At 34.8% G+C, this 16,924-nt stretch overlaps 1 protein-coding gene across 1 annotated transcript; it reads left to right on the top strand.

Annotated features, from left to right (window-relative positions):
• The first annotated feature begins 100 nt into the window (after window positions 1–100).
• On the top strand, window positions 101–15,592 carry LOC136028740 (uncharacterized). The gene is made up of 2 exons (XM_065706621.1): window positions 101–227; window positions 8,868–15,592. Exon 2 carries the CDS (start codon window positions 8,917–8,919, stop codon window positions 15,448–15,450), a length of 6,534 nt encoding a protein of 2,177 aa, XP_065562693.1. The 5' UTR covers window positions 101–227; window positions 8,868–8,916; the 3' UTR covers window positions 15,451–15,592.
• The last annotated feature ends 1,332 nt before the right edge of the window (window positions 15,593–16,924 follow it).

Genomic DNA, 16,924 nt, shown 5'->3' with positions numbered 1-16,924 from the left:
TTAGGAATTTTTTCAAACTCAAATTGGTGCAGTTTTCCGTGCAAATCGGCGTCGATTCGGTAAATTGGCACCGTAAAAGCTGCATGCTTCCAGCTTTTAATCCAACTGCTTTTGCTGATTTGACAGCAACAACTGCTAACACTGTTAGGTTTTAGATGAAAAGAATCAATAATCTCAATAAATTGCAATAGCCTAATAAGACGAAGAAGCCTCATAAAAACCCAGAAGTAAGTTGAAGCCTTTTTCTCGTTATTTATCAGCCTGTTAATCCAAATAACTTTTTCATTTTGTTCCAAATGACGGAGGCTCCGCGGCTTAGGCACTTGATTTAGGCTATGTTTACAGTTGGAAATGCCTAGCCTAATTGTTTCTTGGACAAAATGCAATGGGTTAAACATTTGGTAAAATTCTAGTTAATTGACTTCTTGCTATCTCAAAAAGGGTTTAGGTTAGGAAAATCAAACTTTTAGGGATGGGTCTACAGGCTAAAGTATGTCCTGGGAAGGTATTTAAATTACCTACCTATACTCCTCCTCCCTATAGAGGGCCCTGAAATTTGCCTACATGACAGGTCTATACCTATTGTAATTTTGACAAAACAACATTGTACCTTAATTTTTAATTACTAGTTGCTCTTTCTCTGCTTTTAGTTCTGAAAATGCAATTCCTGTTATTTGAGTAGAATCTTGAGCCATATCTATGTTTTTTTTCAAAATTTAGGAAATGTATTTGCATATCTTTAAAACTTTATAAAATGGAACTGAACAAAGTTATGAAGCTGAACACAATTTTGTTGTACTCCAATTAAGCAGAAGATCTATTTTGCAAGGTTTCACTCTTATAACACACATATTTTTAAAGGTCATAAAAGGTCAGGGCCCTTGAGAGAGAGAAGGAGTGGAGGTAGGTACTTCAAAATACCTTCCCAGGACATACTTTAGTCTGTAGATTCATCCCTGAAAGTTTCATTTCCTAACCTAAAACTTTTTCGAGATAGCAAGAAGTCAATTAACTAGAATGTTACCAACAATTTGGATACATCTCAATAAAAAAGCCTTCATTATTTAATATTACCATATAATTTTGGGTATTATTCAGCTATAATGCTAAAATCAAAGAGCAAAATGTTACCCCACTACTAAATAAGAGTGGTTCTTCAGAACAAAACATGCTTCTAGAGGTACATTCTAGACTAAGGGCTCCTCAGAAGCAAACATCCTAATGAAAACTATGTATACCATTATAACCTACTCTACATTTTATGGTCTTTTGTTTCTGACAATGCAACCAATCCCCTGATGGTCCCATGTACTCAGCTGTAGCACAAAAGTATTCCTTGTAAATATTTTGCAGTTCATGTTATGGACTTACCAATAAAGTGAACATACCACTCAATGCCTTTTTTTATGTTCTTTTCAAATGTAATTATCACTTCTATTGCAAATTAAATTGAAGCACTTTTTTGACCTAACATAACCTAACTATAAGTAATCTTGGTGCTGAGCAAACATAGTATTATTTTGTCGAAAATGCAAAACTTAATTGAAAATTTTGTAACAAGGACAAAATAATTTAAGAGCTCATTTTTAAGAGCTCAAAAAGTGCTTGAATTTGAATTGCAATAGAAGTGATTATTATATTTGCAAAGAACATAAAAAAGGCATTGAGTGCTATGTTCAAAGTTTGAGACCAATGTTCTGGGGTAAAACAACCAGTTGTTGGCCACAGACCTAATCTCAGTCAGAATATTTGATTACATTACAACATTAGCTATTACTTAGATTAGCTATACTCAGTTAAAATACTTTCATCTTGGCCACTCTATTCACTTTTTGACATTTAGTCTACTATAACTACTCTATTATACCACCTAGAAACTTGAGTTTTTTAGAGTTAGAATTGTCTTTGTTTTCTGAACAAGTATGTCATTAATTTGACTAGTTTTGGTTATACAGTGCTACCTATTTTTGAATTTAGCCATAGCTATCAGTTGAGCAAGTTTTCTGACAGAGGTTTCTCTTGTTGACAAAGATATAATGCAATAATACACAATCTCAGCCAGAGACTTGCTTTTTCTTGGTTGCTTCAAAAAAAAACCTGTTTAGACATTCTTAACTGATATCTATGACTCATGCCCTTTCTCTTGTTATTAGATAATTTAATGTCTTGAAATTTGTTATGTTAAATTGGATTTTCAGAGAGAAAATATTGGATCCTGGATTTTTTTTTTCTGGGGGGGGGGGGTGCATAATAGTTTGCTTAGATAAACTTGTGATTTGATAAACAAGGAAAGGTACTACTTAAAGAAATATTCTCAATTTAAAGGGAGCCTCAGCAATTATGTGTCATGGTAGGCAGTGGAAATGGTTGTAATTTAATCTGAAATCTGGTGAGGGATAAAGTTATAATAAATCTGTTGAACTTAAGTGGTACAAAAATATTGATACAAAAATTAGTGACAAAGTTATTATGCAATAATGCATATTCTTCTTGTCAGTGCCTGCTGTTATTTGGCTATGACTCATGCTCTTTGTCTCAAGACATTTTAATGTCTTGAAATTTGTTATTTTAAATTGGATTTTCAGAGGAAATAGTGGATCCATGATTTTCTTTGAAGGGGGTGCATAATAGGTTGTTTAGATAAACTTGCAAACAATAAATACCCACAATTTAAAGGGAAACTTGACAAGGTTATAATAAGTTGTAAGGTTATATAAGTTAATTATAAATTAATTATAAGTTATACAAGTTGTAACTTGATAAGGTTATATAAGTTGTAAGAAAAGTGTGGTTCAATCCTGCTTTCTGGGGCTATAATGAAAGAAAGGTTGAGATAGCTAGGCCACGTTATATGGATGAAGGATGACAGATATCTTCCTTTTCAGTTTTAAAACTTAAAAAGAACAGAAAATATTCTGTATATGAAAGGGATTGTCCCTCCCTCAATGCCCCACACTTTGTGGTAAAACTTTGTATAAGAATTCTAGTAAATTCCCCTTGTGTAAAATTTTTGATGAAAAATTTACCCCCTAGAAACTTCCCTCCCATAGGAAATTCTCCCCATGAAAAATTTCACTAGCAGAAAATCTCCCCCACTCCAAAAATGTATGTACACTTCCCTATCATAGGCTACATAAGCAACAGGCAAATTTTATAACTTAGACCTCTTTCCAGGAGGATTGTGGAATCTCAAAGGTATAATTGTTTGGCCTTTCAACTATTTTAACAAAATAATACTTCTACTACTAACAAATTACCACAGCACCAAGCTGCCTGAGGCCAACATGGCAAAGCTCAGTCCTCTTCCATCCCAATCTATTCAAGGCTTCTCTCTTTACACTCTCCCGGAAAATTCCCATTTCATTCAAAGCCTTCTTTATGAAATCCTCCCACCCCAACTGTGGATGACCAGCTTTCTATTTAGCCCTAGATGGCTGGCCAAAAAGGACAGTCTTTGGTAATCTGTCATCCTTCTTGTGCACAGAGTGCCCTAGCCATCTTAGCCTTTCTCCCATTACAGCCATAGAAAGGAGGCTGCTATCTCAAAATTTTGATTGGACCATTCTGATAAAAAAAAATCTGTTGTGGATTCCTTCCAGAATTTTTTTCATAAGCTATGATTCCACCTCACAAATAGCCTACTCCTTTAGCATACTTATATCTGAAGATAGATTTATTTTCATTTAAGTTGTCATCTTTTTAAGATCAAAAGGGATCCCAATGTGTGGCAAATATTTTCAGGCCCCCCCCCCCACAATAAAAATATTCTCCCATAGAAATTCTCTCTATTGAGAATTTTATGATGAACCTAAATGTTTGGGTGGTTCTTTTCAAATTGTTGCATACAACTTTTTATCATATTTAGCTAATGCCCAAACTTTTTTTTTCCCACTTATGAAAAACAGAAAAACTTTTTTCAGAAAGAAGTAGGCCTAGTCCTTTTTTTATAAGTCAAAAGTGAGATAAATCAGCCATGGGGGTACTTTCCAGGTGTAAATACCACCCCCCCCCCTCCCAGAACAAAAAATAGAATCATTGTTTAAACACTTTCAGAAACGCTTAGGCCTATTAGCCCATTCATAATAAGAAAGCAAGATGGAGCAACCCCCCTCACATAATCCAGTTCCAAAAATGGAACTTACATAATAGACTAATTTATGTTTGTTTTAAATTATAATGTTTGTCCTTACATTCTTTTGAAAAAAGATTTGTTTGTCCTATTTCAAATTTTAAGTTTAAATTACCAACACTAAAATTGAATTAGTTACTCCAACAACACTAAAATTAAAAAAAAAAGATTGTTTTCAGTTGCTAGCCAGCTAAACAAATGAATTTCAATAACATTAAAGGAAATTACAACAAGCTTTTGTTGTCTTTTGATATGTCATTATTCTCATATATTCTATGTCATTCCAAGAAGTAAATCCCATCTACAATCACAAATAAATCTATAATGAACCCAACAAACAGAATTTTTAAAAAAGAAGATTTTCCTGAATTTATTCTTTAAAAGTTTTATAGGAATTGGGGGAAAAGCCCTTGGAGAAAGGTGTTTAAGTTACGAAATTTGTCTATTATTAATTTATAGGCTTGTAATATTATGTAGGCTTATATATAGGCTTGTAACAAGCCACTAATATATTAGTGGCTTGACTCTGTAAGCTAAGCTGGAATCAACCTGGCTCTAAATGGGTACCTGAAGATATCTGGAGAAAATAAGCAGGAAAGATGTGCAAAACCACAGGATGGTTTTCCCCCACCCTCTCTTGCATGTCCTGACTGAAGGGCCTCAAATTGTGCTGTCATAATTAATAACTTCCATTTTGACCTTGTTATCATTATTGCTTTCACTTGTCCTCTAAAGGCAAAATTCTTTGCTCTTTACTTTCATTTTTGACATGTTCTGAGTACTTACTTTTGCATACCTGCTAACTAGACAATCAATTCCTCTTTTCTGTCATTTTTAACACATTTTGATTCTTCCTGTTGCTTGAAACTCTTGGTGTCACTTATCTTCTAACCATATTATTTGTGGTGTGTACAAAAAACATTTGTAATAAAATCTAGTTGCCTTTTTACATAACCAAAATTGTAGGGCTACTAGGCCTCCTCCCCCACCCCTTTTTTTATCAAAATCGTCTGATCAAAACTATGAGAAAGCCATTTAGCAAAAAAAAATAAAATGCAAATTTCATTTTAATTATTCATATGTAGTGAGCCAAAATCTAAACATGCATTAATTCAAGACATTCAGAAATAAAAAAAAACAATGTTTTATCTGCAAGTAAGGAGCACCATTAAAACTTAAAACAACCAGAAATTATTTTGTATATGACAGGGGTTGTCCCCTCTGCAACGTCTCCCTCTTTACGCTAAAGTTTTTTTTATTGTTTCAAAAAGTAGAGTTGTGACAGAGTCAAATTTTAGCGTAAAGAGCGGGGCGTTGCAGAGGGGACAACCCCTTTCATGTACGGAATAATTTCTGTTCGTTTTATGTTTTAAAAGTCACTCCTTACTTGCAATTAAAAAACTCGTTTTTTTTATTTAATAGCATAAAGAACAGGGTGCTGAGGAGGCCACAACTTCTTACAAATATAGAATAATGTATCTTTGTTTTAAGGTTTAATGTTGTTTCTTTATTTATTTACAAAAAAATTCGTTTTTTTTGTAATGTTCTATTTAAATCAGATATTCTGTTACAGTCTTTAATTCAACGCTGACTAGCCTATCCAGCGCCTCTTCAATCATTTTCAATGGCACATCTTTGACCAATAGCTTACCCTAAAAATTGTATTTAAAACAATGTATCTTTCAATAACATACATATATTGTAGCTTAATAAAATGAAAATAATTCCTATATAACAGTCTTAAAGAATAAATTTAAGAAAATCTTCTGTTTTCAAAGTTTGGTGGTCTATGACAAATTTTCAGATGAAGATGTAGATGGATTCTTGTTGAAACTTGTAGATTGTTGAAACTCGTGGACTTGAAGATCTAAAGTGATGGACTCATGATCCACTTTATGAAAATGTAGTGTTCCAGTAGTAGGCTATGGTGCGTCATCAAAATATAAGCTTTTCTAAAAATCAATAGACAATTAAATCTAGGCTTCAAATCTAAGCAGTGGACTTGGCCAAAATGGAGTTAAAATATCATGCGTGAAAAATTCCTCATTTCATTCAGTGGCAGTTATAGGCCTGGGGGCAGCTTTCCCCTCCCCCAGTTTTTCTGCCATTATTTTTTTTTATTTTATGTTTTCTCTATAATGGCATACCTTGCCCAGCTTAACTCCATTTTGTTACACTCCCCTGCCACTCTGAGGCACCATTTATTTTCGGGGGAAAAAGGGGTGTGGTCTCTGTGCAATGCACCCAACTTGTGCAGACCACGTCAGTGACTTGGTCCAATTATATGTCAGAATTTTTTTTTGTTTTTTAAGCAAATCTAGAGTCGAAAGTGTCTTTGTCAAAATCTTTTTGGGTCCACAGTTAACCAAAAAAAAGTAAGCCAATAAGAATTATTACCAAAAATAAAATTTTATTGTGTTTAATTAAACCAATAAGGACAAATTGCCAAATTAAACCTTTATTCAGACATAACTAAAACAAAAAAAGATGACAAATTTTGCTAAGACTTAGAAACAAAATTTAAGGATTTCCCAATTCACTGGGACTATTCACTATTCTATCGCGGTAGCCTATATTTTTTCAACATTCTAATTTAATGACTTAATATATCACACTTTACTTAATGCACTTTAGCCCAAAGTGTGTAATTAAATGTACATATTTTGCTTATATTTTGTTTAGTTATTTTGTATTTTATTGATATACATTGTATTTGTGAATGTTTTGCTTTATGGGATATTCAGATTATTTTAGGACAAAAAAAAATAATTACGCTCGCTATAGATTAAAATAAAAGACAATATATACAATCAAATAATTTTTAGTATTTCAACATAACACACTATCCAATAAATTTTCTGAAATAAACTTGGTTTTAACCCTGTATTCTTTTACTTTGACGAAATTCTTTACGTAACAAATCCTCAGTTCGGTAAAAATATGTTTAAGGACTAATCTATAGGCCTTTTGTCTAAACAATGGTCACAGTAAAAAGTATTCTGATTATTTTTTAAGTACTTACAAAATTTTCTACAAAACAATTTGCTAATAAAGGACTTAAAGGTTTTTTCGAACAAGTAAGTGGTTTGCCCAGAGGGGCCCCTTTAAGTCCTTTATTAGCAAATTGTTTTGTAGAAAATATTGGAACAATAGCGTTAGATTCATACTTTTTAAAACATAAATTTTGGGGGAGATATATGGATGACATAATTTCAGTATGGAATTATGGGGGGGGGAATTAAAAAGTTATTTAGAGCATCTTAATTTTTGGGGAGGTGATTTAAAATTTACAATAGAATTAGAAGAGGATAATAAACTTCCTTTCCTGGATGTTCTTTGTTTCAAAAAATGAAAATAGTCTGGATTTTAAGATTTACAGAAAACCTACTAACAATAACAGATTTTTGTCGTGTTTCTCTGGTCATGCTCGCCAAGTAGAAATTGGTTTAATCATATCCTTAACTGACCGTATTTTTAGAATTTGCTCTCCAAAATTCATTGAGGAGGAATTATTATTGTTAAAAGAGATTTTAATAAGTAACCATTATCTGGGTATGTTTATTGACCAGACTTTTTCGAAAAGAAGGAAAAAATTTCTAGAATTTTCTGACGATATTCTGGAAACAACAGAAAAGAAAGATATTTTTTGTTCTCTACCATATGTTCCAGGGTTGAGTGAAAAACTTAAAAGAATTTTACAAAATAATGGCTTAAAGGTAGCTTTAAGAGGTAGTAATACTTTGGCTAGTTTTTTAAATTCTGGAAAGGATCAAACTTCTGTAGAGCAACAAAGTGGGGTTTATAAAATCCCATGTACTTGTGGAAGCTCTTATGTGGGACGTACTAGCCAGAATTTAAAAATGAGATTGCTACAACATCATAATTCTATTTCACCGTCTTTAAAGCAAAATACCAAACCTGAAGATTTCATGTCGGCCCTTTCGGAGCATATCTATAATTTTCCAAATCATGATATTTTGTTTGAAAATGTTTTTTTTTTTTATTTCTAGGGATCAAGGTTTAAAGCAAATTTTCAGGGAAACAATCGAAATTAAAAAAAAATGTATTCAAGAATAATTCCATAAACAGAGATACAATTGAATTTGGATTGAATTCAATTTATGTTAATTTACTAACGTAAAATAAAGTAAATATCACCTCACCTAAGAGCTATGACCTCTGTCCACGTAATATGTCAGATAAATCTAATGAACCGAAACCGAAAAGGTCAAAGAGATTTGCTTCTGCTGTTGCATTGAAAAAAATAAGAGCAATAAACTATATGTAATTAGTTTATTAGGTATAAATTTTGTTTATTTTTATTCATGTCTTTTAGTTATACTGCAGATGATGAACACTGTATATGTGTTCGAAATATCCAGTTAAATAATTTTATATTTGTTCACTGTCAATTAAAAGGTTTCATCCCTATTTTGAACTGTTTTAATTTAGACCTAGACCTATTGAAGTGATTAAATTAAACAGGGTAGGTTACCAATTAAAAGTTAAAACATTTAAGCATAAGCTAGCTTATATTCTGGTCTTGAGAACTCTTTGGGGTTGTTAACCACACTCATATTAGGCTAATTTATGCTCCTCTAAAACATTTAAAAAAATTCTTGCCAGATAGCCCAATTTAATCCTCACTGAAGGAAATTCATGGGTTACGTTTGTGTAACCTAGTGACTAACGTAAAATTATTAACTTATTTAGAATTTTTAATATTTTTTTTTATTAGCAAGAATACTTCGATCACAGAAATTGAAACAGATGATATTTGCAGTACAATGAAAACAGCCAATAATGGAGCAGCAGGACCAGTCCATAGGATCTACAAAAAGAAGGGCCCAAACCGTGAACGAAAATATAATGAAAAACAAGTCCAGCAAGCGATAAGGGATTATTTTATAAATCATAAGTCAATCAGGGAGGTTGCTAAATTCTATGATGTTCCAAGAAGTACCCTGACTGACCAAATTAAAAAAATTAACAAAGAGGGGAAAGGCTGGGAGGAGGCATGGATAAAGCCAAAACGAGGGCCTCCTTCAACAAAAGGTACTGTTGTCAAAGTAAATACCTTGAAAAATGTATCACCCCTTGGAATAAAAAATAAAACTTGTAATGTCATTACTGATGATCCCTGTTCATCAACAAGCAGACGTTCAACAGAAAGTAGTGTGATTAAAGTAAAAACTTTGAAAAATGTATCACCTTTTGAAACAAAAAATAAAACTGGTGATGTCATTACTGATGATCCCTGTTCATTAACAAGCAGACATTCAACAGAAAGTAATGTGATTAAAGTAAATACTTTGAAAAATGTATCACCTTTTGAAACAAAAAATAAAACTAGTGATGCCATTTCTGATGATCCCTGTTCATTGACAAGCAGACGTTCAGAAGACAGTTGTGTGATTAAAGTAAATACTTCGAAAAATGTATCACCTTTTGGAACAAAAAATAAAACTGGTGATGTCATTACTGATGATCCCTGTTCATTAACAAGCAGACATTCAACAGAAAGTAGTGTGATTAAAGTAAATACTTCGAAAAATCTATCACCTTTTGGAACAAAAATTAAAACTAGTGATGCCAATACTGATGATCCCTGTTCATCGACGAGCAGACGTTCAACAGAAAGTTGTGTGATTAAAGTAAATACTTTGAAAAATGTATCACCTTTTGAAATAAAAAATAAAACTAGGGATGCCATTACTGATGATGAATCGTCTCACATTGACAGAGACCATCCATTGAGCTATGAAGAAATTGAGGGTGATGAATTCTATGAAGAATTGAGGCTACAGGTACAGAGACAGGTAGTGGAGGTAGATATGCCTCAGGCTGAATATAGGCGTACATTAAACTCCAAAAGTAATTTTGACCAAACATTTCCAACAGAAGGACCCAAACGAGAACATGACCCTCTTGTAAGTAAAAAGAACAGTGGAGAGCTAACTTTGAATATCGCTGCATCTTCATTTCAAAAGACCATAGGAACTTGTGAGAATAAAATCAGTAGCGCAGCAGATGTTAATGAAAAAACTAAAAAATTGAGTTTCATAACTAGGCCATTAGGAGTATGTTCCAGTCATCTTGAAACAGATGATACTTGCAGCACAATGGATACAGCCACTAATGGAGCAGCAGGACCAGTCCGTAGGATCTACCAAAAGAAAGGCCCAAACCGTGAACGAAAATATAATGAAGAACAAGTCCAGCAAGCGATAAGGGACCATTTTATGAATCATAAATCAATCAGGGAGGTCGCTAAATTCTATAATGTTCCAAGAAGTACCCTAACTGAGCAAATTAAAAAAATTAAAAAAGAGGGGAAAGGCTGGAAGGAGGCATGGATAAAGCCAAAACGAGGACCTCCTTCAACAAAAGGTACTGTTGTCAAAGTAAATACCTTGAAAAATGTATCACCCCTTGGAATAAAAAATAAAACTTGTAATGTCATTACTGATGATCCCTGTTCATCAACAAGCAGACGTTCAACAGAAAGTACTGTGATTAAAGTAAATACTTCGAAAAATTTATCACCTTTTGGAACAAAAATTAAAACTAGTGATGCCAATACTGATGATCCCTGTTCATCGACGAGCAGACGTTCAACAGAAAGTTGTGTGATTAAAGTAAATACTTTGAAAAATGTATCACCTTTTGAAATAAAAAATAAAACTAGGGATGCCATTACTGATGATCTTTGTTCATCGACAAGCAGACGTTCAACAGAAATTAGTGTGATTAAAGTAAATACTTCGAAAAATGTCTCACCTAGTATTATCTCTACAGAAGAAGCAACAAAGGTAAAGAATGTTCTGCCTCTTTCAGAAATGGTGAACATCCGAGAACACGACGACTTTTGTAGGAAAGTGATAACACCAATCTCGTCTCAAGATACGAAAAAAAAAATTAAAATCTTCGAGGGATCAAGCACCAGTGAGATTATAGTTGTAGAGGGGGGTAATTCATTGATCCAACAAAAAAGTCATAAAAATGACGAAGCAGATCCGTTAGACTTTTCTAAAGAACATGAGCAAGAAGATCTATTAGAGGTATGTGACAGTGTTTTAGATCATGAAATGGAAAGTCAGTTTTGCAAAGAAGCTAGTAGATCAGTATTGTTCGAAACAAATCCTAAGATACCAGCTTTCGGCAGAACTACGGACCAAATAGTGGAAATTCATAGTATAGACGAAGCAGATGAGCCCAACTTGACAGCTCAGCAAGTTGTGTCTAAGACCCTTTGTCCATCTTCCGTACCACTACCAGCCACTAAGAACAGAAAAATTGATTCAGGGTATCAAGATTTTAGGAAAACTAGTTCACAGTCAACTAAACGTGCATCACTACTAAAAAATGCAAATTCCTTTTTTGTGGAAATTCCAAATGAAGATTATGCTTCAAGATACTTGATTATTTCAGGAACTAAATTACTTTTTGAAAATCACAAAGTTGAATTCAGCAGTGATCCTCGGCTTTCAAAATATCAAAAAGATGCTTTGGAAGTGTTGGATCATTCTTTTCACGGAAAGTGTGCTTTGAATAATTTTCAAAGTTCTAGTTTGACTGTAGACTCGCAACAAAAGGGACAAGGAGTAAAAGCTGATGTACAACCCAAGTCAGATGTATTGGATGATAATCGTAAAATAGTAAGTGATGCTTCTGAATTTTTACATATCATCGATGGTGATGAAGTACTACAATCAAAATTTTCAGAAAGTCAGTATTGTAATCTAGAGGCACTAAGTGCTGTAATGGAGCGACTTCAGTCTGGAAAGACAGCTCCCTCCTCGCATTCATTAATAAAGTCAGTGGATGCATGTGTGCAAACAGGCACTGAAGAAGTGGAGCTTCCTCTTGGCACTGTCCCAGCAATGTCAGCTGTGACCCAGATTTCTGGAAGTCAGACTATTGAACACATTCTGGACAGTCAGAACCGCTTGCGTCGCTTTATTGTTGTAAGTAATGCTACGTTTACCCCAGAACGGACATGTGCGTTTACACCTTTTCCTGAATTTGCAGAGACAATTCCTGAATCAGCTCATGTTCCTGAAGTGTCAGTCACGTCTATGGCTAGTATTCAACCAACACACAATGCAGAAGTAACACAAACAGAAGCAGCAACGACTTCGCCCTGGTACACTGATTTTGTCAACTCTTTGAACTGTGCTTACAAAAGCTTACTTCGTGTTTTTAGTTTTCTTTCTCCAGTTGACAGAGGACAAGCAGCTTTGACATGTAAATTTTGGTACAAAGTGGCAAGCGATCCGTCACTTTGGAAGCATATTGACACAAGAAAGCTGAAAATAAGGAATATTCGTAATTTTTTTACCCGTATGAGAAAGCTTGAAATTGAATCGATAGACCTAAGAGGTCTCGAGAGAAAATTTCATTGCTCTCTTTTAGAGCATTTAAACCTTCCAGATGCGAAGAAGCTGTTAATTTGCCCCTGTGAAGGTGAGGTCATTGAGAATATTTTTCGCTCCTGCCATGACTTGGTACATCTAGATGCTAGCAATGTTTCGGCGTCGTCTGTCAGCCTAAACTATATGAAGAAGCATTCTAGGCTAGAAAAGTTAGTATTAAATTTTTCTACTGATGCAGAAGTTTCAAAATTGTCATACCTGAAAAAATTGCTCAAAATGAAACACCTGAGTTTGCGCGGTCTAACGAATATTTATGATGTGTCGTTTCTTGAGTTTATGCCTTGCTTAGAGTTTCTTAGTCTTGGAAGCCTATCTTCCCTAGATGAAAAGCTCTTCCAAGAATCCTCGCTGAGGAATATTAAACATCTAAAACACTTAAGTCTATCAGATGGACCGAATTGGGATGAAAATTTGTCAATTTTACATAGCATCAGCTCCCTGGATCAACTTGTTACATTAGAAGTTGTATATTTTAGAGTTCAATGTAGTCTATTTCAGATTCTTAGTCTAGTTCCGAAGTTACAAAAATTTCTTTTCGTACCTGTTATTTCTATCAGCACAATGGCGACTGTATTTGGAGATTTGTTGGAATACCTACCAAAGCTTTGTAATCTGAAACAGTTTTGCCTCATTCTCCCAGAAGAATGCACTCTTTTTGACGGCATACTAGTGATTCCAGGAGAAATAATAGACAAATTTAGCGGTGTAGTTTATGGTCAAGAGTCTGCAGCAAATACTGATGACCAGCTATTAAAGATGCAAGCTGTTAGTGACGGAAAAGAAGCTGTTCTTAAAGACAATAAAAATTGCGACAAAAAGTCTCAGAATGACATCATTGAAACATCTCAAAGTGAAAAAAGCATAAGATTGGTTTCTGCAGATGTTAATGAGCAAATGCCTGAAAAAAGTGAAATGAAGCTACTGCATAGTGAAGGAATGGCCGCATTAAAGAAAAGTAACAAGAAATCTTTCCAGGGGCATAGAATGGAAACATCCCAAAGTGAAAAAGAACGTGCTTTTGATTGTAATAAAAGTAGTGAGCAAATAGCTCAATGCCAGCAAATTGAATTATCTCGAACTAAAGAGGCAACTACACTAACCTGCAAGATAGCTAATGGTCAAGATCATCAAGTGAATCAGAATGAATCGTCTCACATTGACAGAGACCATCCATTTAGCTATGAAGAAATTGAGGGTGATAGGCTACAGGTACAGAGACAGGTAGTGGAGGTAGATATGCCTCAGGCTGAAGATAGGCGTACATTAAACTCCGAAAGTAATTTTGACCAAACATTTTCAACGGAAGGACCCAAACGAGAACATGACCCTCTTGTAAGTAAAAAAAACAGTGGAGAGCCAACTTTGAATATCGCTGCTTCTTCATTTCAAAAGACTATAGGAACTTGTGAGAATAAAATCAGTTATGGTAGCGCAGCAGATGTTAATGAAAAGACTAAAAAATTGAGTTTCATAACTAGGCCATTAGGAGTATGTTCCAGTCATCTTGAAACAGATGATATTTGCAGCACAATGGATACTGCCACTAATGGAGCAGCAGGACCAGTCCGTAGGATCTACCAAAAGAAGGGCCCAAACCGTGAACGAAAATATAATGAAGAACAAGTCCAGCAAGCAATAAGGGACCATTTTATGAATCATAAATCAATCAGTGAGGTCGCTAAATTCTATAATGTTCCAAGAAGTACCCTAACTGATCAAATTAAAAAAATTAACAAAGAGGGGAAAGGCTGGGAGGAGGCATGGATAAAGCCAAACCGTGAACGAAAATATAATGAAGAACAAGTCCAGCCAGCAATAAGGGACCATTTTATGAATCATAAATCAATCAGGGAGGTCGCTAAATTCTATAATGTTCCAAGAAGTACCCTAACTGATCAAATTAAAAAAATTAACAAAGAGGGGAAAGGCTGGGAGGAGGCATGGATAAAGCCAAAACGGGGACCTCCTTCCATGAAAAGTACCGCTATTAAAGTAAATACCTTGAAAAATGTATCACCCTTTGGAACAAAAAATAAGACTAGTCGTGCTATTACTGATAATCCCTGTTCATCGACAAGCAGACATTCAACAGAAATTAGTGTGATCAAAGTAAATACTTCGAAAAATGTATCACCTAGGATCTACGAAAAGAAGGGCCCAAACCGTGAACGAAAATATAATGAAGAACAAGTCCAGCAAGCGATAAGGGACCATTTTATAAATCATAAATCAATCAGGGAGGTCGCTAAATTCTATAATGTTCCAAGAAGTACCCTAACTGATCAAATTAAAAAAATTAACAAAGAGGGGAAAGACTGGGAGGAGGCTTGGATTAAGCCAAAACGGGGACCTCGTTCCATGAAAAGTACCGCTATTAAAGTAAATACCTTGAAAAATGTATCACCCTTTGGAACAGAAAATAAAACTAGTGATGCTATCGCTGATGATCCCTGTTCATCGATAAGCAGACGTTCAACAGAAATTAGGGTGGTTAAAGTTAATACTTCGAAAAATGTATCACTAAGGATCTACCAAAAGAAGGGCCCAAACTGTGAACGAAAATATATTGAAGAAGAAGTCCAGCAAGCAAAGTATGTTCCGAAGGAAATATGTTCAATGGCTAATATTTCGAACAGTATATTCGTTGAGAAGTGTACCAACAAAATGAGTATCACAAATCCAAATCTACCGAGGGGAAATTTACACAGAAATCCATCAGCAGATAATCTCTGTATTGTAACTGCTGATGAATTGTATAACTACTTCAAAATGATCTTGCCTTCTGTCGAGGTTTGTTTGATAATATCAAATGAAGATATATTAAGAACTGTTAGTCTTCAAAACATTGATTGGGAAAACTGTTGCTTGTCTCGTAAGTCAGATTAGAGTTTCAAAAAATCTATGCTTAATCTTTTTATATTTGCTGGTGTGTTTCATTTTGTTTTTACCTACAAACTTTCAATTTTCTATAAGTAAACCTTTTTGTAAACGATACAAATTTGAGTAATAAAAATTGATACTTCAAAAATCAGACTAGTGAGTCTGAAAAAAAAAACGATCTGAGAGGGTCGGGCATGTTTGCCATTAAAACTCGCCTTCATGTAGTTCTTACAAGTAGTCTTTACAAGTCTTTAGAAAGTTTTAAGTCTTAAAAATGAGATGAGGGGATCAGAGTAATTATGAGTTAGAAAATTCTGTGCAGGAAAAGGGAGGGGAGACTAATTTGGTTTTTATGGCACTTGGTATTAACCAAGTGACATATAGCGATCGCAAATTCTGTCGGTCTGTCTGTCTGTCCCGGTTTTGCTACTTCAGGCACTTCCAGGCTAGCTAGGACAATGAAACTTAGCAGGTGTATCAGGGACCGGACCAGATTAGATTAGAAATAGTCATTTTCCCGATTTGACCATCTGTTGGCCGTTTAATTTGGAAAAAATAGAGAAAATGAGGTATTATTAACTTACGAAGAAGTGATCGGATGTTGATGAAATTGAAGTTTGGAAGGATATTGTATCTCGGAGCTCTTGTTCCAAATCCCGACTGGATCCGGTGACACGGGGGGGAAATCTTGGAAAATGCCTAGTGGAGGGATCGGGATGAAACTTGGCGGGAAAAATAAGAATTGACATAACCGGGACGGATCCGCTCTCTTTGGGGGAACTGGGGGGGGGGGGGTTAATTCTGAACAAATTAGAAAAATGAGGTATTTGTAACTTATGGAGTGATCGGATCTTGATTAAATTTGAAGCTTGGAAGGATATCGTGTGTCAGAGCTCTTATTTTAAATTCCGACTGGATCCGGTGACATTGGGGAGAATTGAGGGGGATACCTAAAATCTTGGAAAACGCTTAGAGTGGAGGGATCGGGATGAAACTTTGTGGGAAAAATAAGCACAAGTCCTAGATACGTGATTGACATTACTGGGACGGATCCGCTCTCTTTGGGGGAATGGGGGGGGGGTTAATTCTGAAAAATTAGAAAAATGAGGTATTTTTAACTTACAAAGGAGTGATCGGATCCTAATGAAATTTGAAGTTTGGAAGGACATCATGTGTCATAGCTTTTATTTTAAATTCCGACTGGATCCGGTGACATTGGGGGGGGATTGAGGGGGAGAACCTAAAATCTTGGAAAACGCTCAGAGTAGAGGGATCGGGATGAAACTTGGTGGGAAAGATAAGCACAAGTCTTAGATACTTGATTGACATAACCGGGACGGATCCGCTCTCTTTGGGGGAGTGGGGGGAGGGTTAATTCTGAAAAATTAGAAAATAAGGTATTTTGAACTTGCGAAAGAGTGATCATATCTTAATGAAATTTCATATTTCGAAGGACCTCGAAACTTAGATCTCTTATTCT

This window comes from Artemia franciscana, chromosome 7 (assembly GCF_032884065.1).
Source record: "Artemia franciscana chromosome 7, ASM3288406v1, whole genome shotgun sequence".
Taxonomy (NCBI): Eukaryota; Metazoa; Arthropoda; class Branchiopoda; order Anostraca; family Artemiidae; genus Artemia; species Artemia franciscana.
This window is presented reverse-complemented; position numbering and strand designations above follow the sequence as displayed.